Source organism: Balearica regulorum, chromosome 5 (genome assembly GCF_011004875.1).
Source record: "Balearica regulorum gibbericeps isolate bBalReg1 chromosome 5, bBalReg1.pri, whole genome shotgun sequence".
NCBI classification, from domain to species: domain Eukaryota; kingdom Metazoa; phylum Chordata; class Aves; order Gruiformes; family Gruidae; genus Balearica; species Balearica regulorum.
The window spans coordinates 19,584,415-19,611,339 of NC_046188.1; the positions used below are offsets into that span (position 1 = coordinate 19,584,415).

Here is a 26,925-nt window from a genome sequence, read left to right on the forward strand (position 1 = left end):
CTTCATTATAGTTTTTTCCAAAACTTGTGGTCTTTACACAGTGCAGTGTTGGCTGCTGCTTTTTCTCCACCTTGCTTTTAAGAGCAAAAATACAGTTGATTTCTGGTTCTGCTGATTACTTGTAAGTTTGACTTCAGCTGCCAAATGGTGAATACTAACGTTGAGATAACTCCAGGCCACATTTTGTGGCATTATACCTGTACAACAGATAGCAGAGTCCATGCACCAAAACCCAGAAAACAATTCTTTCTTTTTTAGCCTCTTCAAACAATGCAACGGTACCAGAAATACTGGCTTATATTGGAATTAACGTACCGGCTGCGTTAGGTTAGGTGTAATTTCAGACCAATATAGCCATTATAGCAGAAGACTCCAGTAAAGCTATGTTTATTCCAGCAACTTTTTGCTTCCCACTGGCTGGGCTACTAAAATAAGCTGCACTGGCAGAAGCTTCTCTTTACCAGGACAAGCTAGGTTTGTGCTTGAGGTGCTCATATGTTGGTGCAATTATACTGGGAAAGCATCTCTTATGTGGACTTGTTTTAATAAATGTATGTAGGACAAACTAGCATGCACGATACTCTCCTCCCACCACACTCCTGTACAGAAACACACTTGCTGGTAGCTTGTCAGCTGTATATAATTTTAGTGCTAAGTATACTCATTTTCTTAGAAGCTTCAAGCAAGTGTTACTACAATAACATTGTAAATGTGCATACATTATTTTATAATGGCACTATTTCATAAAAACTCCGGATTTTATAGTAAGAAATTCATTATATTTTAGCCTGTGAAACCAAAATACTGTAGATGATACTTTTGTTTGCTCGCACTTCTGACAAAGCTTCACATCGGTGCTCCTTCTCTCACCGATTCAGTTCTGTTTCTGTTGGGTTTTGCCAGCTGGGGCAAATGAGAACTTGAAGAATAATTAAATGAAAGGTTGGGAAAACGCTTTGTAAATCTGATTCCATGGTCTCAAGTGAATAAGCAAAAGACAGATCTATCAGTAAGCTGGAGTGAGCTGGGCCCTCACTGCGTGTGCAGCTTATATCTTAGCTGTGCTTGGGGTGGGAGAAGGAAGGGGAACGCTTGCTTGTAAAAGACGGGGCAGGAAGGCAGGGCATGGCTGCGCTGAGGGCAGCTGAGGCAAGAGCTGCTCTTTGTCACGGGCGCGAGGCACTGTTTGTCAGCCGGTTTGGTGTGTTACCTCTGTTTGAGGCAGAGACTCTGGCTGTTCAGGTCGGAATTCCGATACGGCTCTTTCTCTGCCCCAAAAGTGGGCATAGTACAAACAACAAAGCCAAGTTAAAAATAAAGAAGTGTTGATGTTGCAGGTTCTGTATGAGGGACTGGAGAAGAACACCGGGAACAGGAGTTGTGAAAGAGGAAACGAGCAAGCACATACTGCATTCACAATTTAGTTTTTAATAGTGCCTGAAGGTGTTAAGCATGCTTCTGCTCCATACAAGATGAAATCCATTGCCTCAGAGAAAACAGAAGTTTAGGAGTGGCAAGACTGATGGGGGACGTCAGTCATTCTACATGGGGGAAGAATGGGAACAAACCGAGATGGCCAGTGTACGGTGTTGGAGCCAGATGAGGGTCTGATCACAAGGGGCAGCAGCCCTGTCCACTTTGGTCTTTAAAAGGTACCTTGCACATCAGAACAGGGATGTTTTTGGGTATGGTTGCATGTCAAATTATAAATCTACTGAGTAAGCTTAGTTGGCAAACTTGCAGCAGACCCCAGGGAAGATACTTGACTCTGACATAGAGGGAATAAACATTGGCAAGGATGCCAGTCAATGAGGACATTATAATTGGAGATTAGGTTGGGAATGGGGGCTTAGAGGTGAGGATAAGAAGTGCAGGTCTGTTGAATGGTGAGACTGGGGAGGTCAGAGAGCAGAAAGTAGAAATATTTAGCAAGGTCATGTGGCGTGGTCATAATACTAGCAAAGGAAGGTGTTCCCGGCAGAGATGGAGATGGAGGGGGGGGAAGATGAGCTTTGGAGGGTTGATAAAGAGCCTGCGACCCTTGCTGTGCTCGTTTTGCAATGAGGGCTTGTGGGAGGTTATCAGGGATTCCAATCTAGCGGAGGATAAGAGATAAAGGAGTATAGGGAGATGGCTGGAAATCCTCATTAAATAAGATACTGCAACATCTGCAGTTGGTATTCTGAAATCCGAGTGGAAAGATTAGACTGTTGTGTATTAGCCCACAAGGCTAAAGTGCAGTTCTGCACTGTTGGTACTTCTAATCAGCCTTTGGTATGGCAAATACTTTGCTTTTGATGTACAAACAGTTTTCATCTGCCAGTGTTGCAAATCTTTTGCTAAATGAGTTAATCATAGAATCATAGATTTAGTGTTATTCCTGTCTTAGAGAAATTGACACCCTAATAAATTTGGTGGCTCGCCTAAGATTACAGTGAGTTACTTGATGGCCATACTTCAGATATTCTGATACCGCTGCAGCCTCTTAAGCCAGCAGTTAATGATCTTTTAGTGACGCCATGTGAGATGGTATTTTCCTTTCTTAAATAAGTTGTATTAAGTATTCCAGCAACGAGTCAGAAGCAGCTGGGGGACAGTCTTCCCAAGAGGCAAGATATCAGTGTTTACCTCGCTGCTGGTGTTTTACCACTCTGCAAGTCAGCAGATGTAGTTGCTGCTGAGCTCAGAGGTGAGCAGGAGCCAGCGAGAGGCTGCCCCACACTGCTGCCCCTCGTGGGGTACCTTGGCGGGGAGCCCCGTGCCAGCCCTCCCACCCAGCGTGCAGTCCGTCCCCCTGCTCTCCTGTGCTTCTGCATCACCCGCTGCTGGCCCCTGCGCTCGATCACGCTGGCTTTTCTGTCTACATGGCAAATGTCTCGCAGCACCGTCCATCACTGTGATCCTTAGTGTGCGCTCTGGGGAAATTCCTACCTGCTGTGGAAAAGATATAAAACTCTGGAACTGATCTTATTCCACCAATATCGATGGGGAATTTTGCCACTAATTTTGAACAGAACTGAGTTATGTACCTGAATAGGATGCATACACAATGTATTCCAGGCGTAATATTCTTTGCATACTACCCTGCATCTCACGAGGCTTCCCCCTTCTCACTCCAGAAATACTTCTCATTAGCTGAATTCTTCTTGATATTCTGTTCTAAGACACTTGACTTTCACAAGTGATGATAAATGCAATAAGTCTCCTTGCTTGCCGATAAAGAGACATGTTGATCCACTCAGAAAAAGGTCTGAAGCATTTGGACTAAATGCAGGTGGGTGCAGTTATGACTTGGTAATTTAGTTTGGGTTTGAAACCAAACGGCCATGAGATAAGAACTGTGTAAACTTATGGTCTGCTGACTGTTGGAGTGTTAGGGCTGGTGGAGTCACAGGGCAGGATTGGTTACCGGTGGGTAATGATGATACTCTGCTGCCGGATTCTTCAATCCAGCTGCTGGCATGTCTTCTTGAAAATATGCAAGAATGTGAACTAGTACTTCACTGGGTAGGGGAGGGAAAGCTGTCGGCAAAAGGAGGTCTTAGCGAGTTATGACAGGAATTTCTAGTTTGAGAGAATCAACAAAATGCTTGTCAGTCCTGCACTTTCAGAAGGAGGTAGTTGCCACTCTTGTCTAAAAATGTGAATTTCGCAAGTGTCAGAGAGATTGAAAGAGGTAGCCCATGCCTTGGGAAATGACTAAGTATGGACACAGACACGCAGGAATATACAGTGGTGACCCTGGTCAAGCAGGATAATACTGTGTGGGCCAGCACAGAATTCCTGCAAGGTCTTGAGACACCTGTCCTAACTTTTCTAAATAAAATGGCTAAAATGCTTTTCTTCTTGGCTTAGGGATAATTTACGTGTCCCAGGCTGCGTTGGAAAGGATCTACCAGTATACCTGTATTTCTAACTCGTATTACGTTGTTTATACATTTCTGCAGCAGACCTTTTCTACACTGAAAGGAAAATTAATTTTGAAGTATGCTAGATCTGCAAGCCTTGTTTACCCAGAGCGGAAAATCCTTGATTTTTGTGGATCAGCTACGAAACAATTTCATGTACTTGTTTTGTGGGTGGGCAGCCATACCTTAATTCTGTGCTGCAAATCACTGAAGCTGCTTGAGATCAAGCATGTTGCGTATGGGAGACCGCATGTTTAACTAATGTTGTCTAGACTGGGCAACTTCTTTTTTGTTTTTAAATCAAGTTTGTTCCCTCCAATTAACGGATGGTAAGGTTTTTTTACTCAAGTTAATACTAGGTATGTCAAAGTATGGTAGCAGGGGAGAAAACGCACTGTACTTCGTAACTAAACCAAGCCTTATTTTAAAGCAGATTTCCTTAGACTAAAGAAACAAACTTGTTGTTTTTTTTTTTTTCTTGGCAGTTATTGCAAATTTCTGCAATGCTGTTCTTTACTGCACAGTGTGAAGACAGACCCTCAGCAGAGGCCGTAGTTTCACCATACCGAGTCAGCAGCACAGACCCCCTGCATTATGCCCTTCTTGCTGCTGCCCACGGGCATGCCCTCCCCTGCCCCGCACCTCTCTGTAGGACCCGGCTCCTGCACAAATTCGGATATGGGTGTGTTTGGAACTGCCTGACGGACCTTCTCAATACCGGGGCCTCTGCTCCCACTCGTGTGTCGGTGGTGGGTTTGCAGGCGCTGCCGTCCTCGGCAGGAATTAATTGCCTGCTGGGAGACGTGCAGGTCGGAGCCTGGTGTTTCGGTGTTGAAAGATGTCTCCCCTGCTCCTCTTCGGGGGGCGGGGGGAGAAACAAGGCTCCGGTCTGCTGATCTTTGGACTTCTGGTGGCCGGTGGTGCCTTCAGTGGCGACCGTGTAGTTTACTGTAGTTGAGCCGGGGTCGGTCTGGCCGGGCCTCCTGTCACCAGCGGCCGTCACGCTACGGGTAGGGGGAGAGACTCGTACAAGTGGGACCGCCGGTGGGGACCGGCAGCGCCGCCAGTTCTCTGCACGCCGGGGACTTCTCCCCGGGCGCTTCCCGCCTCCCTCCCGACCTCGAACGCACCCGCCTGCCGCAGGCAAAAGCCGCCGGCCCGGCGCGACCCCGACGCCGCCAGGCCCGCGGCGCCCGCCCGCCCGCTTCGGAGGCGACCCCGCGCCACGCCGCCGGGCGGGGGGTGACGGGCTGGGGCGGGCGCCCCCGCGGGAGGACACGTCCGAGCAGCCGGCGGCGGCGGGTGCCCGTCGAGGGTGGCGGCGGGCCGGGGTCCCCGCGGCCTGCCGTGAGGCGCGCCGCCCGCGCCGCCGCCCTCCCCCACCGCCGGCGGCCCTCCCTTCCGCGGCTTCTCCCGTCTCGGCTGGCCCAGCCCACGTTTTCCCTCTCTCCCCTCCCTCCCTGGTCATGTGTCGCCTTTTTTGTTTGCAGTGGAAACAATTTCTCGCTCTTCGGCTCGCACCGAGGCGGACCGCTGCCCGTCGGGAGCGCGGGGCGGGCGGGGGGCGGGCGGCGGCCGGGCCCCATGCTGGCGGAGGGGCCCCCTGCGCCGGGACCCCCGCGGCACCCTCGGGGCTCGGGCTGAGGCGGGGGGGCGCGCGATGCCCGGCTCCGTCAGATGAAAGTTTGCGCCGCAGCCATGAAGGGACCGCGGTGAAACCGCCGCCCCCCTCACCCCGCCAGGTAAGTTGTTGTTGTTGTCGTTGTTCGCGGGGATTGCGCAAAGCGCTGGCGGGCCCGCCTGGGGGGCGGCGCGGTCCCGCCCGGCCCGGCCCGACCAGGCTCGGCTCGGCCCGGCTCCGCGCCACAACTTGGCCAGGAGTTGGTGCGCGGACGCGGCGTGCGCGCCGCCGTGTCCCCGCCGAGCCCGGCCGGCCGCGCCGCGGGGCCGAGCCGCGGTGCCGCCTCCGGCCCGAGGTGGTCCCGCCGGGGGCTTCCGGGAGCTGCTCGGGCAAGGACTTTTGAACACGCACGCACGCACACGTATCTATAGGACAGAGAGCGAAAGAGGCGCCGCTCGGTGCGCAGGGGCGCGCGGCGGGCCGCGAGTGGTGGGGCGGGCGCGAGAAGTTGCCTTCCCGGCGCGGCGGGGCCAGCGAGGGCCGTGACATCTGGCCGGCATTGGAGGTATGCGCGCCGCCGGCCGCCCGCGCCCGCCCAGCCGGAGCAGTCCCAGTCTCCTAGCAACGCCATTGATTGGCTGCGGCAGCGGCCAATGGGCGCCCGCCCCCCGCCTTCCCTACCCCCCACCCCCCCCCCGTGCGACAAGTACGGTAGGAGCGCCGCGCGGGGGGGCCGTCCCGGGGTGCCTCCCCCCCTCCCCGGTCACTCCCCCCGCCGGGCCGCGGTTGAGGCGGGCGGCAGCACCCGGCGCGGGCGGACGGGCGCGGAGGCCCCCCTCGGGTGAGCGGCTATGTAGATATCTGGTGGAGCACCCGCAGTTGGCAGGGGATTAAAAATGTTCGCCTAACTGCGGGCTCTCATGTGACCGGCGCTCCTTTGTCTGGCGGCGGGGCGCCGCGGCAGCCGCTACAGGCCTCGTTACACCCCCCCCCTCCCAGCACACAACCCCCGGGTGCAGCCACGGCCAGCCCCCGCCGCCGGGGGCGGGCAGCCCCGGGCACCCTTCCCGCTGGGAACCGCTGTCCGGCTGGGCTCTGCCGGGCCACCCTGCAGACGCCGGTGGCCGGCCCGAGGGGGCTCCGCGGGGCCCGCGGCCGCCCAGTCGCCCCCGGCACCCGTGAGGACCGCTGCCTGGAGAGGGGGAAAAAGAAAGCAAGCAAGCAAGAAAAAAAAAAGGGATGGTATGATACGGCCCTTTGGGAGGATACTGGCAAATAAGCAAATTAAACAGAAAGAGAGCAGCATGTTGTCATAGCAACACTGCAATTAAATTACTTTACTGTCAGCCATCATATAATTTTCCTGTTTAGAAGCTTATGGGACGTAACTTCCATTTGGAGTCAAAGTTGAGCGCGCGGTGTAGGTAGGCGGTGCTGGTGCCCCTGGATGCCGGCGGTGCTTGTGTTTACCTTCTGGCTGGACACTGTTTTGAAAGCTAGGAAGTGGGACCTACGTGAGTTTGGCCTCCCAGTGTTTATATCTGCCTCAGTATTTTTTCCTCTTCCAGATACTTGTGTAAAACCACACACGTTCGCTGAGCTTGTTGGGCGATGGTGTGTATTAACGGGCTTCTGTGCATAAAAATTCCATATGTTTCTTTTTTGGTAATGGCTGCGTTGGTGTAAAGTGTTTATAGAAAGAGCCGAGGAACTTTTCATTTTTGCCCTTTTGTAACAGCTAAAATGTATTCTACCCTTTCCCTTTTCCAGAATGGCTATCTTGCTCTTTTTTTTTTCCCTATAGGTACATGGTTCATTCTGTTGTTACCTGTAGTTTTTTTGCCCTTTGTTTACAGTATTGACTGCGTTACTGCATGACTTAAGGGAACTGCTGAGGATATGTTTTAGATACAGGGAATCATTTTGCTCTTGTTCAACATTTCTGCAGGAAGTTCTGTTGTTTTTAAATCTGTTATTAACTCTTTCCAGTTTTCGTTTCACTCCTGCTCACATCTCCAGACCTAAATCCTGGCAGTTTTCCTGTATGGAAAAGCTAAGGGAATGTGTCTCGTGCTTCTGAAGCAGAATTATTTGGCTCCTGCTCGTTTCTTTTGAGTTTAGCGGGCACCCAACTTCTGAAGGGCTTAGGTCCTCCTGAATATTAGGGCTCGCAGGTACCCCCCCCCCCCAGGGCCTGCTGGTGCAGTACCCTTGGCAGCTCGTCCCACCTCTCCTTTGCCACTGTTGAGCATCACAGCAGTCTTTCTGACTCTATTTTCTACCATGTTTGAAATACAGTTCAGCTTATGTTAAAATCTTTTCTGTTTACATAGATTTTTAAAGTGCTCTGTTCATCTGGTGCTTGTTTCCCCGTGCCTTGGCCCTGGTCCCAAAACTACCGTGCGTTGCTTTCCCTCCTCCCTTCTCCCACCCTTGCTGGTTTTTAAGTTCTTCTGTCATTTCTGAGTTTTGTTGCAGCTGTGACTGTAGTCGGATTGGATGCTTGTCTGCCTCAGCCTTTAGCCAGAATGACTTTAATCACGGTGCTGTTGTATTGTCCTCAAAAGTGAAACAGCTGAACTTAATCTGAAGCAACTGGCCTTAAGCCCTTCTATTTTTTTTTTCATGTACATGCTTATTAAAGTGATACAATGGGAGTATTCAAGGATTTGATACACATATTCATAATTAAAGGGACATGTCTGTAGGATTTCCTGTGTGGGGCTTCACATATGTTCAGAACTGAGGTGTATTGGGATTATCGTCTTACTCCATCGACTGAAATTTCTTCCCTTGTCCTGACTTTAGATTATTTCACTCAACAGTTGGGGATGAGTGTTTATGTGAGTTTGTCATTTTTAATACAGATGGCAAAAGGCTGAGTGACCAGTTAGGGAGAAGCTGTCAAAATGTTGTGCCGTATCTTTTTATGAGCTAACTTTTCTCTCTGTTTCTTTCTCCCTTTCCTTTGGATTCACTCTCCCAGGAGTCACTGTCTAAATGGGTCCAGTCATGCCTCCCAGTAAGAAGCCAGAGGGCTCAGGAATTAGTGTTCCCAGTGGATTGAGCCAACGTTACCAAGATAGTGATTTATCAAAGGCACTTCACGATGACGAGGACCTAGATTTCTCTTTGCCTGCCATCAGATTAGATAAAGGGGCCATGGAAGATGAAGAACTAACAAATTTGAACTGGTTACATGAGAGCAAGAACTTGCTGAAGAGCTTTGGGGACTCGGTGTTAAGGAGCGTTAGCCCTGTTCAGGACATCGGTGATGACACACCACCGTCTCCTGCCCACTCTGACATGCCCTACGATGCCAAGCAGAACCCCAACTGCAAACCTCCTTATTCCTTTAGCTGCCTCATATTTATGGCCATTGAGGACTCGCCAACCAAAAGACTGCCCGTAAAGGATATATACAACTGGATCTTGGAACACTTTCCGTATTTTGCAAATGCACCCACTGGATGGAAAAATTCTGTGAGACATAATCTATCCTTGAATAAGTGTTTTAAGAAAGTGGACAAAGACAGAAGTCAGGTAAGTTTGGAACTATGGAAATCTGTCCGGCTCTGAAAATGCTCACGTGCTGATCCCAGAACACGTCTGTAACAGTGAAATGCAGCATATGCAACACTGTCCCTGTAACATACATAGTTCATTACATTCAGAGAGACAACATTTCTTTAGCATGGCTCATTCTGATTTTATTAAATTCATTGTCTAGACATCTATAAGAAAGTACTTGGGGTGTTTGTGTGTTTTTTCTTTTCCCCCCAGCTGGTGTCTTCATGCATAGTGGTTAAATATTGTTTTTAGTTATCATGCTGTGGTAATGGTTTCCAGCTATACTAGATGAATGTAATCATGTTATAAATAGGCTGCTTGCTGTTCTTGGCTTATACAAATGTATAGTGAAAGGGAATGCCTTATGTAACAGTCCATCGCTTTTTCTCTGATCTGTGTTGTAATCTGAAAAAACTTTTCTTTCTTTTAAACCAACAAAAGTAGTTCTGAATTTTGGTGATGAAGCTTCATTCCATTTCACGCAGGTTTTAGAGAAACTCTTCAAAGAGAGGAGATGGGTCTGGCATCAAAGGTGAAAGTTACCATTCACCAAGATTTCAGTCATTTTCCCCCTGGGCTCATGTAGCTTCTGCGACTGGTGTGGTGGCAGAAGCCTGGGGAGCAGATTTTTGCTTTCGTATCTCTGTTGTTGTCGCCTGGTTTTGTTGCTGAATCCTCAGCGGCGTCTGCAGGAAGAAGCTGTGTGTGAGGGAATGGTGAAGCCGAGCGGTGGAGGCAGTCCTTTTCATTGCCTTCTGCCGTGTCAGTCTGCCTGGGAGCAGGTATCGGTTTCCGAAGGGGACCATCTTCAGAAGCAGTGGTCTGGATGAATCTTTGGCAAAGTACGAGTATACTGATAAAAATATCAGTTTGCAGAATAATTTCACAGGCCTTCTGACAGGTTAGTGAAATAAATAGCGGGTAAAATCACATCACTGACTGTCTGTCTCTAAAATTGGCTGAAGATCAGAAAGTGGACACTTTCTCTGGCAGAAACAATAGATGCACTCAACTTTTGTATTTCAGTGAAGTAAATGCTGTGATTGTCTTGTAACTGGTTACCCTGAAACTAGACTTCTGTTGGTGGTGCTGTTCTCCTTATTTTGGGTGCGATTTAACTTTAAATGCTGTAGAATAGGAGCTCGAGTAATTCTAGAGGAGGACTGGTATGTTACCCTAAACTAGCAATTTTTCATTTTAGATTACTTTCTTTTCTTTGGAGCTTTCCTTTTTTAGACAATTGACTCTTTTATCTTTTTTAAATTTATTTCTTTTTTGAAAATTTCATTCCCCAGAATCCACTGTCCACATATTGGTGATAACATACTGTATATTGGTATTTTTATAAATCAGTTGCTGTGAACGATTGTGTATGAGATGAAAAAAACCTTTTTCTGAACTGGATCTTGTTTTGTGTAAACCAGAGTCTTAAATTCTTGTTTGGAAGGGAGACTATAATAACAAGTACCACACCAGACTTTTATGATCATGTCCCAGACCATAAGAAATCTTCACACAATACATTTTAAAAAACCCAAAATATTGTAACTGGCAAGGCATGTGATTAACACTGCCGTTTGTGTTTTGTTCTATCCCTCTTCCTCTGTTTACCAGTTAACTATTTAGATTACAGCTTCCTTCCTATGCAGAACTTGTCTTCATGTCTATCTGTCAAATATCCAGCAGTCTGCTGAGCTCGTATGAACAATACCACGACGTGCTGCTTCTCCACAGGGAAGTGGCAGAGCACAATGCATGACTAGTCACCTACATCTCGAATTCGTGATTAGAGCCATGGTTACATAGCTAGACAACAAGGTGTGGTGGGAGGCCTTGCCTGTATGAATAACGAGGTGGGGTTTTATTCATTCCTGGAAAATCCCAGGTTATGAGAAAAAAAATTTTTCCATTTCCTGGAGATGCTAATAACTGCAGGTAGCCAGCATTAAGGTGAATGAGATGAGAATCCCAAACATAAAATGCACCAAGGCAGGTCGTTTAAATCCCCTGCTGGGTTTTTCTTGTGTCCTGGCCAAGTGACAGGGCAGACAGAGTCCTGAGCGCAGAATTGGCGCACAGTCGAGTTGCTGAATCAGGTGCTTGACAGCTAATTGTGGACTTGGAAAGCAGTAAACTTCAACTGCTGGCTTTGAAAATACCTTCGTGTATGTGCACATGCACGCTTGGGGTTGATTTGAGTACCTTGCAGCCAGCATCTCTGCTGTTCAGAAGGAAGGTGTCAATCTAAAGGATTCTCTGGTTTTGGGCAGGGAAAGAAGGGGAGTCTCCTCTATGAGGAATCATTTTATGCCACTTCTTCCCCTGTGCAGCCAGATTCTGCAGATTGCAGGTTTGGAGTCTGCATGTCTTACTGTTTTTATGTGGGGGGGAAAAAAAGAAGCATTTAGCAAATGGCATGTTACAAAATGCTAACAAGATAGGCTCTGAAACATGTACAGTATGGGGGGAAGGAGTTAATCAGTGCTGGGAATTGCAGGCATTTGCCGGTTGATGTGCGTTGACACATTGTGAAAAGCTAGAAGCTTTTCCTCTCATAGTTGTGCTTTCCAGTGTTTGTGTAGCCTTTCAGTAATCGTTTTTCTAAAAAAAGTTCTGCTGAGCACTTAATTCTTTTTTGAATTCCCCCTGCATAGTAGTTTCCTCAATCTTGGGTTCCACTGGTTTATATTCATGGGGCTAAATATGTATTTAATAGTATGCAGTTTTTTCTGCCTGCATATGAATGCTTGCATTTCCTCATGTGAGATCCTTGTAACAGAGTTTTTAAAAAAAGACTTACAGGCTGCATTGCTTTAGTTTTTGACTTGCCCTGTGCTGGTGCTTTTAGGTCTGGTGTGGAATGCCGGGAAAAGACATTTTTCTCCCTGGATTTGTTTGTGCTGCTGCTTTTCCACTTCAGCTGCAATGCCATCAGGCTTACCTGGCAAGCCGACAGAGTGACTATTCATGTAACTTTGCGATGAGGCTGATCTGGATTGAGACAGAGAGCCGGGCTGAAGAAGGGAAAATGCTGAGCCCTTGATTGTACAAACCTCTTTGCATTGAGCTCAGCAGTTTAATAATAGTTGGCCAGAGTATGAAGTATCACATGATGGGGAGTAGATGAGGAGTTCCCTGGCTTTGTTTATGCTGCCGAACCTGTGAATTCAGTCATTCAGATTAATCCTATTGTGAATGTACAGATCTAAATGTCCTCTAGTGTGTGTCCCATTTAGTACAGCCCGTTAGCCCATGACTTCCCTGACTTCCCTACCATCTGGTCCTTGGCTATAGAGAGGAATTTTTCTTGTATATGTGTCTCCATAGCAACGAGTTTGCAGTTGATATGGAAAGTAAGCAGTTGCCCTAGCAACGGAGTTACTGATGTGGCAGCTTCTCTGCTTGCAGGGAAAGGGCTAAGCTAGTTCAGATGCATTATGTAGGTTCGCTGTAATTATAGCTGCGCCCACTAGTGCTGCTCTAGCTAAGGGTCTGTTGAAAAATTTTGTTATAAGCCCTATTTTTTTTCCCCCTTGAAGACTTATTTTATTCATGTAGGGATTTCTGCTTTGAACAAAGGTTGGTAGGACTGTGTTTTCAGGGCATGCGATACGTCTGTGCCTTTTATTAATGCAAACTTTCTCGAATGTTATCAAATGAGTAGATGAGGGGGAAGGATGTTTGACCTCATTGGCGTCTCTGCAATTTTTTTGTCTTGGTGAACAGCTCACGGTTATAGAAGCTGGGGCTCTTGTCCTGAGCTCCTTTCTACTATTCTGCCGTCTTTTTCCCTGGTTTGTGCTTTTTTGGGCATCCGTTCTATCAAGAGGGTTCCTCTTTGTGTCTGCTCTGTGTTGTCTGAGATAGGGAAACGCACACATGCTCCTGGCTGTGTGCATGCTGAAGATAGTCAAGTCTCATAAAGGTTTGTTTGTCACTCGTGCTAAGGGACGTCTTAATAAAAATGTAATGAGGGTAAGGGATATGTTTATGGGGATGGGAGAAGAAAATTCTCCTCGCTTGATGTGAAAGTTATTCTTAGAAGTACATGGTCCATAACTGGGTCATGGAGATCCAGCCAGGCTCCTCCTCTGTCTGGAGCGGGCTCTGAGATCTGAGGACTCCCAAGTGGTCCTTGGGCTCTGTGAGAGCCGGTGTTCAACTTGTCTAATGCTCCTCCCGTAAGGGCTCTGCCAGTGCACCTGGTGAGAGCCATGGGGGAACCTGTGGGCGCAGGAGACTTTTTAGGAGTCCCTCCTGCCTGTGTCTTTCCTCTGATGTGATAATGTCTGCCCTTTTGACAGGTAAAACCCTGCAGAAAGATAAGCACTAGCTGCAGCAAGAGGAAAAGGAGCCTGCTTGTTCTTCCTTAGAATCTCCTAATCCAATCTGCATATACACAAAGGCAAGGGACCATGGACCCTGTCCTCCTGCTTTTAACGTTATTATTTGAGAAGATCTCCTGTGAAAGCTAAGTGGCACTTTGGGCATAGAAATGATCTCCTCCTTTTTTAATATTGTTATCACCTAGACTGACCCAAATAACACAAATGTCAGAATTTCATTGTGTTTATAACATCTGGTGGAGCTGAAGTGGAAAAAAAACCCCAACAAAACCCTCCCCCCAACAAAACAACCCCTCATATTCATGTTGAAGACTGAGGATGATGTTGACTCCATTAATAAAATAATGTCCTAAATAAGCTGGTCCAACTATTAATTTCCCAAACTGTTAAAAGGACATGCTGTGTTTTTAAGCTGGAATTCATCTAGTTTAACTTGAAATCTGTTTTCTTATACCCTAGGCTGTCATACTAAAAAGCTCTCTACTGTAAGTTTTCTCAATTGGTATTTAGAGAAATGAGGGTCATCTCATTCCAGAGCAATCGTAAAAGTCTCTAGAACCGTGCTATAATATGGGGTTTTCAGATATCAGACAATTTATGAAGAGCTTTTCTTGAACCCTTTCAGTTTTGTTTTTGAAGTGCAAACCCAAGAAATTATACAGAATATTTAAATAATAGATTTCCTGAAGCTGTGTGTGGAAGCAACATGCTTCCATTTCACCGGCTTCCAGCTGGTTGACTTTACATCAGAGCTTACTCTTTTGCAGTGGAGTCTGCCTGTATTAACTGGTTTAGAGCTGTACAAAGCATAATCAGTTCTTTTTCAAGTAATGATGAAGAGCTGGCAATATCTGAGAGTCCTCTGAACCTTATATCTGAGGTATTTATGTTATCTTGCTCTTGGTTAAGATAGCCTGTGGGCAGGCGCCCTGCTGAGTAACTGCGGTGTTAGTTGCACATTGACAGGCTGTTGACCTACCAGAGGGGATGGGCTACTTCGGTTAAATAAACTGGAGTAACTGGCAGTGGCTGTGCTCCTAACCCACAGCAAAGGCAATATAAAGCGTGTTAAGCAGCACTGAAGGAGCCCAGACAGGAAAGCAGGAGTGAGCCACTCTTTACCTGTTGGGCTTGGGCTGCGGTGGGGTTGATGAGTCTGTTTTTCAGCCACGGTCGCACCTCCCTTGTTCCTGACTGGCTGCTCCAATGCCTTCCTGGCGCATGAACTTTTGCATTTCTGTTTCTGGTTAGAGATCTGATCTGGCTGGATTTTTATCTTTCCCTCTGTTTTTAGTTCTTGAGTTGCTTTTCAGTTTAATACCCCGATTCAGGTCACAGCACAGTCCAACAGTTGTGCTGACACAACGGAGGGAGTAGAGATGATGGGGAGGCTGGGGAATGCTTCCGGTTAGGATTGCTGAGGAGGCAAGCCATTCCTCATGGAAGAAGGGCCTGATAGAGGCTGTCAGCTGCAGGGAGAGTCGGTGCAGGACTGATTGGTGGGGTAATGGATGTGGTCCCTACCACAAGGTAAAAGCTAGGGTGAAATGAGAAAAGAAACTTAAATACAATGGGACCCTTTCTTCTGGAGACGTTTCTTTTGGTTTTCCCCTAGGAGCAGGACTGTGCTATTTGTTGTTCAAGTGGCCCGTGTTAGCAAGTCTTTGTGGTGTTTTACAGCTGACTTAAAGTGATGAAAGTCTGAGCTGCCACCATCAGGCATGGTCCCTGCCCAACCTAGCTGCCTGTTCTCTTTGCTGGGGGATTGAGCTGAATCTGGGGCTGTGTTGCCAGTGCCTCTCGAGCTCATACTGGCATGTGTGTCACCATGCAATGAGCGGGCTGAAAACTATTTGTGTTTATTTTCATTTGGGCTATTTTTCAGTGGGGTAATTTAGTTGGATTCATTTTCAGCTTCCTGCTTAGCTCATGGTCACTGTGGTCAGAGGAGCACCAGCGCAGCACAGGCCGTGGGCTCAGCTCTGTTTAATCTGGCATGAAACTGTGCCCGCAGCTTTCAGCCAGCTCAGAGTTGAACCGGCGGCAGTAGGAGAAGATGGGGAAGGGAAGGGGTGAGGGATGCTCTTACCTTCGAGAGCACAGGCTGCCCTTAAATCAGTGGGGCTGCTTGTATGTTCAGTCAGATGTGTGCTTGATGTTGGGTTGGGCCCATACGATGTGGGTGAAATGGTCCTAAGAAAACTGCACAAGGATGTGCGTGCACACGTGTGTGTTTTCTCATTTTCTCAAGATTTGTTTCTTTCTGTTGCCCAAAGGTCTTAATATTGGCAGTGGAGGTGGCTCTGAGTGGAGCTGTGCTGTGGATACTCTGAAAGACTATTATGGGAGAAGGAAGGATGTCCATAAAATCATTTGTCAGGCTTTTTTGTGCTGCTGTCTTTACCACCTACGTTTCTTCCTGATTGTGAGAGAACTAACGAGCTGCCATTGTCATGGCCAGCAAAGGAAGCACAGATCCTGAGGCTGTGCTCTGGTTTGAGCACAGGAGGCTTTGCTGATGATGGGACTGGAGTGCGTACATACACAGGAGCGCTTCACGTGTCCATTAATGAACACTGGCCTGTGGGGGTCACCATGAAACTCCTGTGGCAGTCGGCAAGACATGCGCCTGAGCACCAGGCTCAGAATGGCAGCTGTGCCACCTTCAGTTGTGGCTGAACATCACAGATGAATGAGGCTTGCTGGTCTGGCCCAACATGCACTCTTATGTCTTGCACTTCAGTTCTTCAACAAAAGTCAAAGAATCCATTTTAATTACAAAACATGAGTCCCTTAGACTTCCTCCTTCCTTTCCTAGAGGAGAAGTGAAGTATTTTACGTTGACTGAAAGAGCACAGCAAATTGTGCTGCGTGACTTCTTTTCCTGGGTGAAGACCTTGTGGAAACATTTAAAACATTGATCGTAATTGAGCAGTTGAAAATAATTGAGGAGTTGAAAATACTCTTCAGGCAGCCTGAAGTAGCCTTTGAGTTGCTGGAGAAGCCTCCTTTCCTTGCTCTGGTTTCAGGCAGTTGCTGCGTCTCACTTCCTGACCCAGGCAGCTGAAACCACGGCTTGTTCCTGCGGCAGCTCTGCATTTGGTAAAGCCGTTCGAATGACTGTCTCAGTGGGGTCTGAGAAGCAGGCTCCAGGCTGCTCATACCTGCTCCTTCTACGTTTTCAGCTAATTGCTGTATCTTCATCATAAATCTCGTTAAAACAAATGAATGGTCCAGGGTAACAGAAGCTGGAACTCTTATGAAAGAGGGAACCAGTGTGACTCTATTTTTGATTTAGTTTGTTGGTATTTGTGTGTTGGTCAGTGGTGGCTTAGTGTAAGAAGTACTTCTGTTATTTCAAGACCAGGCAGACCATTGCTAGATGAGGTTGTGGCACAAACACCGTATGTAGCTATAACAAAGCAATATGTTATGATGCAGTTAGTCTTGTGAACACAGATTTGCTTAAAACCCAAACCAAACACATGGCTGCCTCTGGTTAAGTTTTGCTCAGTAAGCATCTAAGGAAGGACTGTGCTGTATGATTATGTATGTTTTTTAAGCTAATAAAGTCTTCTAAGTATTTGCTTTTATCTTTTGATTCATCATCTGTTATTTTGAACCAGTACAAGTGTTGTAGTTTAACCTGGCAGGCAGCTAAAACAACCACACAGTCATTCGCTCACTCCCCACTGTCCCCCAGTGGGATAGGGGAGAGAATTAAAAAGAAAAAGGTAAAACTCATGGGTTGAGATAAAGACAATTTAATAGGACAGAAAAACAAGAGAATAACAATAATGATAAAACAATGTACAAAACAAGTGATGCACAGCACAGTTGAGTAGTAGCAACTGGCTTGTTATGATTCAGTATTTAAGCTTAGGTCTTAAGGAAAAAAAAACTGTTTAATTTTGCTTCTTAACATATGTCATTCAATCTAATTCCTAGTCCCTCTCCCAACCAGTCCCTGCCTGCTCCGGTGTCTCAGAGCTGGCCAAAAGCAGGGTACCTGCTCAGCTCTGGAACTGGGAAATTTATTGCAGGTGGGCTGGGAGAGGGAGGAGGTGCCAGAATTGATTGTCTGGCAGTGCTTAATTAACAAGCAGCAGAGAAACACAGGCAGTCCATTCAGGTGCCATTCATGAGTCCTCTGTCCTTGACACTTGTGCTCTGACATTTTTAAAGGTAAAATGGATCCTGTACATCTGCTTGAATGCTTATATCAGTCTTGTATCCTAGTTTTTCTGACTTAATTCCTGTGTGTATTTTCTCTGGTTTGGAAGAATTCAGGCACAGAAGTAATACCATACATTTTCTTTAATTGTGGAGACAAAGGTGGCTCTTCTGAAGGAGCAGAAGTGTTTTTGCTGCTGGCCAGTGGCCCTGTGGATGGCTGCTGGGACACTTGCTGTTCAGCAGAGTCTGGCTGGCCTGGAATTAACTGGCCTCGTAGATGAGGGCAAGGAGCACCTTCCTCAGCTGTGCTGCTTTTAGGGAGAGCTTTCTCAGATGTTTTCCCTTCGAGCAAAATCAGTGTCTAGCACGGAAGTTCCCAGCGATTCTCACCTTTAATTACACAAGGGAATGCCTCGGCTCTGCTATGCCATCCCATCGTGTCTGTTATTCCTCTGAGCCTGTCTTCAGATCTTCGTGATCAAGCGGCTGGAGCTGCTGAGATGCCCAGTAGTTGAGATACTGCACCCACACTGTGCTCATCATCACCATCGTGTCTGGTCATTCAGTGCAGATTATTGCAATAATGTCAATAAAACTGTGGTTATCTTTTCTGGAGAATAAGCACATTTTTAACAGTCTGGATGCTGACAAGATTTATCTACTTGCTGGCAACTCAGCTGGCTTCCACAAAGTCCTAAATTTCTTGTAGCTGTAAGTGGTGTCAGACTCATCAGTGATAGAGGTCACGTAAGATAAGCAGCAGTAGGGAGGAAGAAGGGGAGTGACCTTCCTACTTCGGTGTAAATTTTTTTTCCTCCTGAACTTTTGGTAGGTCAGTATTGGCCCTTCTCATCCTGGAATGTTACTTGCTTTCTTCTGTTCTCCCACCAGTTTGGACTCCTGACTTCAGAGGAGCTGCTTTTGATTTACTCTTGAGTAAACAACAGCGGAATTGGGACTGAGGGCTGTGGAAAGTAGCAGTCGTGGCTGTAAATGATGTCTCTGGATCTTACTCAGTTATCCATAATAGTAATTTTGGAGACAGTACTTTTAAATTCGTTAGTTATGTTCTTCAAATTCCATTCTGGGTGTTACGGAAACTTTGTCCTGGGAACTGATGTAGGAATTTGTGAGAGGACTCATTCCAAGGATCTTAAATGTGAGTGGGGTTTTTTCTTGCTACAGTAGAAAAGAAACCAAATTGCTGCCCTCAGCCAGTGACTTAAGATACCAAAACACTGTCTGTGGCATGCTGAATTGCTGTATTTTGTTGCAGCAGTGAATGATAGCAATTTACCACTAGCTGAGTACTATCAGGATTTTGAAACGCCGGTGTAACTTGCTGAAAGATGACTACTGTTGGTAGCAGAGGAATGAATGGACTTCTCTATGGGGAAGTCTCAATGGCATGGAAAAGTGTCTATGGCAGTATGTGGAGCAGAAACTTCTTGATGGGATTTTGCATAAGAGAATCTAGTTGAATGCTGAATTCATACTCATTCAAGCTATGAGCAGAAAATTAAGCTCTGCTCCAGAGCTATGTTTATGAGATCCCATGGCTGCCTACTGTGGGAGGGTGCTCACTGAGATGAAGCAACTCATTGTAAAAGTTTTCCTGAGTTTACAGTTGAAAAAAAAAATGCCTACAGTGCAACTTGCAGGGGCTGCAGGGGTTAATGCAAGACTAGGATTAGGTACTCGGATACCTTATCTCAAGCTTTCATTTACATATTTTTATCTCTTTTCTTCACCCTTTAGGGTGGAGAGTGGTAGCTCACACCTCTCTTTTGGGTATGTGTGTTCCGGTAAAAATAGGGAAATCGTTGATGAAATGCTCTGGTTTTAGATTAGGGAGAGAAGAGTAAATATCACCGTTAAGGTTAAGGGATACAGAACATAATAAAAGTCGCAGTTTTGCAATTAGATCTGTTTTCTTTAGATTGTTGGGGAGAACTAAATAGTTCTTGCATGGTTCATATTTAGGAATAAAGTCCTTGCCATGCAGGAAAAGCTGTATTTGCAAGATTCTCCTAAGTGCCACTGCCTTGCAGTGTCTGTGGGCATGCAGCCTTCTCCAGCCCTAGAATAACACAGAAGCACTGCACTTCCAGAGATCCTCACTGCTCCTGGGAGCACTTCGAAGGCTTTTGGAAAGGAATGTTTGACGACTTCAGGAATTGCATGCTGCCGGCTCAGATGGAACTACAATTGCACATAGACTTTGAGAGAAAATGGTACAGAGCTCCTGGGTCAAAAGGTATTTAGTTCTGCAGGAATCCCCTTCAGAGATTATATTTATTTATAAATTTAACTGGAAATAACGATATGATTCTTAGGTAATTACACCCTTCCTGAAGTACTTTAGGACTAAGGAGCTATAGATAAATAGCGTGAAGTGGTTCGTTGGCTTGCTCACATAGCTAAGGTAGGAAGAAACACGTGGTGTGCTCGGGAAATGCAGGTTTTCAGTCTTCAACTGGGAGAGGTGGGAAGTTGGAGAGTCAGGATGTGGCCGAGATGGCTGGGAATCAGACAAATGCTGGTGCTTTTAGCGTGGCATGGTTTGTTTTGAAAGTGTCAGATGAACTTGTCCAAAATGTTTTTTTCCTGTTTTGTCAGTTAACGTAATGCATTTATTGTTATGTAGTTACTTCATTTTACTAATTTATTTTGTTTTTTCTCTCTCTTACCCTCTTCTCTAAAGGTGAATGTTTTCCTCCGCAATGCTCAGGGTTAAATATACAAACCGTGCTGTTGTAAAAGAGGGTAGATCTGTTTTTTGCGATTTTATATCAAGTTCTAATACTTTCTAGACTTTTGGCTGCACAGCAGAGAACAAGGAAAGAAGCTGTCATAGAGACAAATTGCTCAGAGAAGACTCAGAACGGTGCTAGCTCCCAGCTATTGAGACAAATGGGATTTTATCGTTCAGGCTGCACCTCCTTTTCTGCTTAAATGTATTTATTTTTGTATCGCTATCTGCATAGGGGTGTATGTATACAAATATATATAAAAAGCGTTACATAGTCATATTGTTTTTTATATCATCCAAACACTTTTAAGGTAAAATGGGAGGAAATAGTAGCATGGATTTTGATTGTTACACAAAGCTTTCTAGCTACTTGCATCTCTGCACTAGGAAAAGAAGATGCTGTCGTAGTGGTACATCTCTGTAAAATTTCCTTAGGACAGACGTGTTCTGTTGCCACAACTGGTTACCAATTAGTCTAAACCGGTCACTCTAAATTAAGAGTCTAACTAACCTGAACAGTCTCTCTTGTTTTTTCCAAAACAAACCAGCACTTAAAATTTAGTGAAACACCTCCACTTTGACTAATTTTTTCTTTGCTAAAACACCTGTAAGACATCACTGCCTTTTGGGCAACACTGCTTTTGTTTGGAGGAATAAAGTTGCCTGTTCTTGGCTTAGCAAGTCCGCTTTGATGTGTCAATTGCTGTTGGCTTTTAGAGCTGAGTAATTTTGAATTTGGAAAAGCAGAAATGTAATTATGACCCTTTCCATTAAGAGACAAGCTTTTCTATCATTCTTGTTTGAGAAGAAATGCAAAATTTTCATTTAGAAAGCTTTGATTTTGATTTGTAGTATTGAAATCATAGTAAAGCTCTTGCTTTCTCATCCTGTTCTTCTGCTGACTGGGAAAAAAATAGGAAAATGTCCTCCCCCCCCCCCCCCCCCCCCCAGCTAAAATACTTGCATTATTTTAGTTTCAAAGTAAACATGCTTATGATCTAACCACTTTTGCTAATTACCATCTGCTCCTTCACCAGCACTTGAGTCCCACTCACCCTGCAGTGTCTAGTACGCCAAAAATGTGTTTGGCTGGGCTTGAGCTGATGGGACAAGAGTCCGTGCCTTAATTATGGTAGAATTATCCACTTGTGTGCCACATCAACTTCGATTTATTTCCCTTGCAATTTATAAAACAGGGTTCACAAACTTGTTGTTGGATTTGCACTGAGTCTTTAATTTAGACATGCATTAAAAAGGCAAAGAATTTGCTTCATCAGTAAACTCTTGGGTTTTTTTCCTGTTTTGACTATCTGTTGATTCCTGTTGTTTGGCATCAGGCTAAACAATAAAACAGTTCCAGAGCTGGTTTAAATGGCTTTTCAATCCATGCCGTATGTAGCCTCGGCCTTCTTGCACTGTGTACAGGGACATGCTTTTGTTTGGAATGGAGGGGAATTCTGTACTTGCCTAAAATGAATTCTCTGTGTTTGTGTTGTGTGGCTTTTAAGTTAGACTGAGTAATGTTACTATCCAGGGACATGTGTAATAATACTGATGGATATGATAAGGATGGGGGGGGCAGGGCTGTTGATACAGAGATCTTGGGCTTAGAAGTTATGAAATTGACTTAAAAAATCATGGTGTCATTTAAAATAATGGGGGAAGGAATGTACGCCTTATTTTAGAGCCTTTAAGATCTTTTACAGGCTCTTTTACAGAAGTGAAGACAGCTGGAAACATTTTGGGTTGGTTCCCCCCCCCATGATTTTGCACCATCTCATGACTTTCTAATTGAAACACCTAGAATCCCAACATGCTAAAATTACTAAGAATCAGCAATATTAAAGCCAGATTCTAGACCTTACGATAAAGCTGTAATCTGTCAAGTTTTCTTTCAGGGTCTTTTGGTGCTAGTGTGTTTAGTATTGCCCTGGAGAGTCTTTTGCAAGGAAAACACAGCAATTACAGAAATCCTCTTCTGTACAGTGCAGATGTCAGCGTTTGTGGTCACTGGGTGTGACTGTGAAAGAGAAGAAGGACCCTTTAGAGGATGCCAAATGCTCGGCGCTTTGGAGCCGGTATATCTGGCTTTCTTTTGTGGGGCAAGCAATGGTGGATTTTCACACCACCAGCATGATCAAGGGCTGGTTACTGTTTTTCAGCAGGATTTGGTAAATTATGCAGCTCTGAAAGGTAAGATTGCTGCTGTCAAAGTTTTCTATAATCAGTAGGATGAATGGAGTCAATTATAAGGTATCCCTTCCTTTTTGCTCAGCCTTTGGATAGGGCCTTCAGCAGTTTGAACCTAATTTTCTAGCTTAGCTATGCAGTTTTTTCTTTAAGGGAGTTTGCACGTTATTTTTGATTGCTTTTCACGTTCAGGTATTCATTTCCGATTGCTATTTTTGTGGTTTTTTTCCCCTCTTAGTTCTTTTCTTACTTGCATCATCTAGAAATGGAACCGTTTATAAACGTCTGTCTGAGGAACGCATGGTAGGGGCAAGTGCTGTAAATCATCGTTGCACTGTGCTGAAAGTGCATTTGCATTTCGGAGAAGAAAAAAGTTGCAACCTTTTTTGAAGCAAGATTTTAATTTGTAAACCATCTGCTATTTTTGGTGTGTCAAATACGAAAGCTTCCTGTGTGAAACCGATAGAGAAGAAGATCACAGAGGAGACCTGGAGCAGTGACTCAGGTCACAGCAGGCCTGTTTGCATGGCACCTGTGTCATCAAAATAGCCTTGCTTTGGCATCCTTAAATGAGATTTTCTTTTCCTTTAGATGGTAGATCTGTTCAAAGGCATATTTTATCATGAATGATTTGGAGGAAAACAATTTTCCACCCTTCTGAGAATATCGTGCATGTCCTCCTCCTTGTTACTTCTGAACTCTTCACAACATCAACATCTGATGTTGGGCAGGTTGTCAATTTCCATTACTGGAGTCTGCTCAGAAATTTGTTTCTCCCCGTTTCCTTCCACTTCAGGCATGTTAAGTCAGATAAATTCATACACTGATGTTTAATCACTGAGCACTAATCACCCTTGTGCAATATTGATCAGTAGTCTTTTTGTATACGATGATCGGAATGAGTAATAGCTTGCTAGTAAACACTAAGGAGTGGGAGGTGAAGACGATGAGTTAGCGCAATGTAAAAGTTGATACAGCTTTTCTAATTTCCAGAGGTTTCTAGACTCCATCAAACAGTGTTGTCTTCTCTTTTTCCCCTCCCTTGCTCCAAAGTCTGTTTTTCCTCTTGTTGTCATCTTCAAGCCAAGCAGTAATCCTTCTTTTCTGTGGATGGTGTGTCTTTCGACAGGTGCCCAAGTCACTCTTCTCGAGGCTGCTGGCGCTGCTGCGGTTGTCCATGGCCGCATTTTCCTGAGGAGCCTCTCATTTCTCCTCCCAGCACACTTGAAGCTCACACAGGCTTCCCCTGCAGCCCTGTTTCATGGGGGCTGCCTGTGAAAACGAATACTTGTGAGAGAATTCAGTTAAAAGAGACTGGGGAAAACCCAAGTAGGCAGGGCTGTGGTGAGTGGGTTGAAAGCTTCCCCCCCCCCCCCCCCCCCCCCCTTCCTCCCACTCTTTCCTCACTGGGTAAAAGACCGGGTCTGTGCCTGAACTTGCTATTCTGAATAACCTCTTCTCTGCACACAGCAACTGATGCTCACATCCTGTTTGCTCTCAGCTTAGGCGAAACAGTGCCCTGAAGAGTGGCATTGCTATTTCTGTTGGGTTTGTTTCAGTGAGTTTGCAGGCTCTGCTGCTGCCTCTGTCACATGCCTCTCGACTCGCTTCTGTGAATTTGAGGAAACCCGCTTTTCCTTTCCTTTTTGTATGAAATAGCAAAATTGCTGTGGGATTTGGAATCGCATCTGGAAAAATGAAGTGGACTTGAAACAGAGGAAGAATCTATATTGATTCAGGATCCTTAAGTAGTTAGACTTTGATTAATGCTCTGCTAATGCAGAACTAGTCTGCCCGGGAAATAACAGGAATAAACCTGTGTATCCTATTCTTGCCAAGCTGTAGGTTTTGATCAGGGACTTGCTAGCTTCCTTGGAAAAAAAATCTAGATTTAAATATTCATTTTTTTGCTTTAAATTCATGCACACTGGTGAGTCTATGTCTTAATTCTCTAATGTAATCACTTTGCCATGTTTAATAAACTATCTGCACGCTTTCAAATCTGTTTTACTGGTGGAGGTGCTCAGGGAGGATTAAATGCGGTATTATTATCCACTCTAAAATATGCTTGAGTGGCTCGTGCTGCAGAAGTTCCTCATGCCAAGCTTTCTTGCGTCTGCCGCTTTTAGTGTTTTACCAGTTGCAACCCATGTAGCCAGCACCAAAAAAACCCAAGACAACAACAAAAAAAATATAATTATCAAATCTATTTTTGAGATGCTGTGTGGAGAAAAAAAATAAGGGGAGTCTTCTTACAGTTTTTATGAATCTGGCTGTGAAAAAACAGACTTTGAAGGCTAAGCAACTTCATCTCTTACTGTTTTTACAAGCCTGTGCTTCTACAGAGGACTTAAAATAAAAACAGGAGGAAATGTAAGCACATCCTAATTAATTGCTCTCATAATGAGAAGTTCCTGTATAGTTTCTTTTAACTTACTCCACCTTGAGGATAACTTGGATAAGACCCAGCAATGTAGCTGCTTTCTCCCCTTGCCACCACATCCTTCTGCTGAGGACAATTTCTTGCCTACTTCCCCCTGCCTGACCTTTGCTGGTAGGATGCTCGTCCCCTTGGGCTGGGCGCAGGCTGGTGCTGTACGCCTGTGGGGTGGGCAAGGGGACCGGGCTTGTTGGCTGTGTGGCGGGGGTGGGAGGACGTGCCATGGTGTCTCCTGTCTGTGCCTGCGGTGAGGCTGTCTCCTGCCACCAGTCGGCTGTGGGGCATCTTGCCAGCTGCAGCGGGAAGAGCCTTTATGCTCTTGTGTACAGGCGTGTTGTGGGGCAGCTGCCGAGAGAGATCACAGTTCCAGGTAGGGTTGGGAGAAGGTGCATTTTAGTGACCTGTGACATGACAGTGGGTGGAGGCAGGCAGGCGGCTTAGCAGCCCACTCCCTGTCTCTGCCCAGGTGTGTAATTCCCTCGCAGTCTTGAGGTCAGAGCCTCCCTGCACCGGAAGGCTGTGATGCAATCAAGCTGTGTTTCTGCCTCTCTTGAGAAGGCTTTTACGTCCGACTCTCCAGAAGATGTGGGCAGAGGTTAGTGCCAAAGGTGGTCGTGCTCTTCCTCCACAACTGGGCCTGGTGGGGGCTTGCTGTTCCCCATCTGGCCATGTGTAGGTCTCAGTGGTGTGGCTCTCAGGTGGGATTTCTTGCTTGGTTTGTATTACAATAGAAACAAGATGTCAAATCCCACCAGGTGAGAAAAGTGCTCTCCTGCAGGTGCTGCCATTTTAGTCCCACCAGGGTGCCAGGTGTCTGAGATGGAGTGTGCTTGCTGGAGCGTCTGAGTTCTGACCTCCCTGCAGGAGGCCGTTTTGCTGCTGGAGCTAAACTGGTCCTGTCCTGGTTTGCCTTTATTGCAGAGCCATTGATCTTACTAGTTGAGGAGGCGTTTCTCAAGAGCCTTGTGATGGTACCTGGTGTTTTGGTAGAAGGAAGATCGGTGTAGGCTGCTTTGGGGTTGTTTTGCTTTGTTTTGCTTTCTGGGGTTTCATTCAGCCATAAGAAAGGAGAGAGAGAGAGAGAAAGAGAAATGATAATAAAATCCAAGTATCTCTGAACTTAGTGTAGAAATGGGACACAAGCAGAAAATGCATATGTAAGTGGCAGAATAATCTGTGTGTTGATAGATATGCAGTAACACTGAGGTGTCTGTTGCCAGAGAAGGGTTTTCTTGAGCGTGTGCCTGCTGCAGGTGATGGGGATCTATTGAGGCTGCTGAGCTGGGCTCAGGATGGAGCACAGCTTTGATTCCCTGAAGAGCCCAGGGCCACTTGGAAACCCTACATCCAGGCAGCCTTTCAAATCATTTATCAAAGTGCCTGGTTTTCCCCCTCAATTCATTGTGCAAACCAACATTAAATACTGAGCAAGGAAAAACCCTACATTAAATAAACAGTTATAGGGGGGAATGATGCAAATCCATTAGCTTTTGTCAGGTCTTCCTTATTTCTATTTTTATTTGTCATTGCTAATGGATTTAGTGCAACCTACTCCCTCCCACCCATCTCTACTAGCTGTTAACCCCTTCCCCTGGAAATTCACTCACTGGCTTATTTCATCATTAATACGCTAGTAGGCAAAAAATGACCCGCAAACCTTTAGCACAGATATATGTGTTGAATAATTTTTTGAATATCTGTTGGGTGAAGGGTTGTGTTTTAAAATTATTGCTAGGTTTTCATATACAATGTAACTATATATTTATAAGAAAAGGCAATTTGTGTCTTTTCCAATTGTATAATGTAGATAATGTGAAGAGTATCAGATGACCAGTGGTTATTTAAATGAGTGCCCCTCTGACATGAAATTAGCACATCCCAGTAAATGGGCTGTTGGTCTGGAGTCTCAGGGATTTTTTTTT

At 45.8% G+C, this 26,925-nt stretch overlaps 1 protein-coding gene across 5 annotated transcripts in view; it reads left to right on the forward strand.

Annotated features, from left to right (window-relative positions):
* The window catches only part of FOXN3 (forkhead box N3), a 213,632-nt gene that overhangs the window by 66,876 nt on the left and 119,831 nt on the right, over window positions 1–26,925 (forward strand). For 3 of the 5 annotated variants that reach the window (XM_075753726.1, XM_075753729.1, XM_075753730.1), the window contains exons 1-2: window positions 5,368–5,650; window positions 8,516–9,072. In XM_075753726.1, coding sequence (XP_075609841.1) covers window positions 8,530–9,072 — 543 coding nt within the window. In that variant the 5' untranslated portion in view covers window positions 5,368–5,650; window positions 8,516–8,529. Of the gene's footprint in view, window positions 1–5,367; window positions 5,651–6,624; window positions 7,044–8,515; window positions 9,073–26,925 lie in introns of those variants that run through there. The other 2 variants (XM_075753728.1, XM_075753727.1) reach the window with 2 other exon arrangements.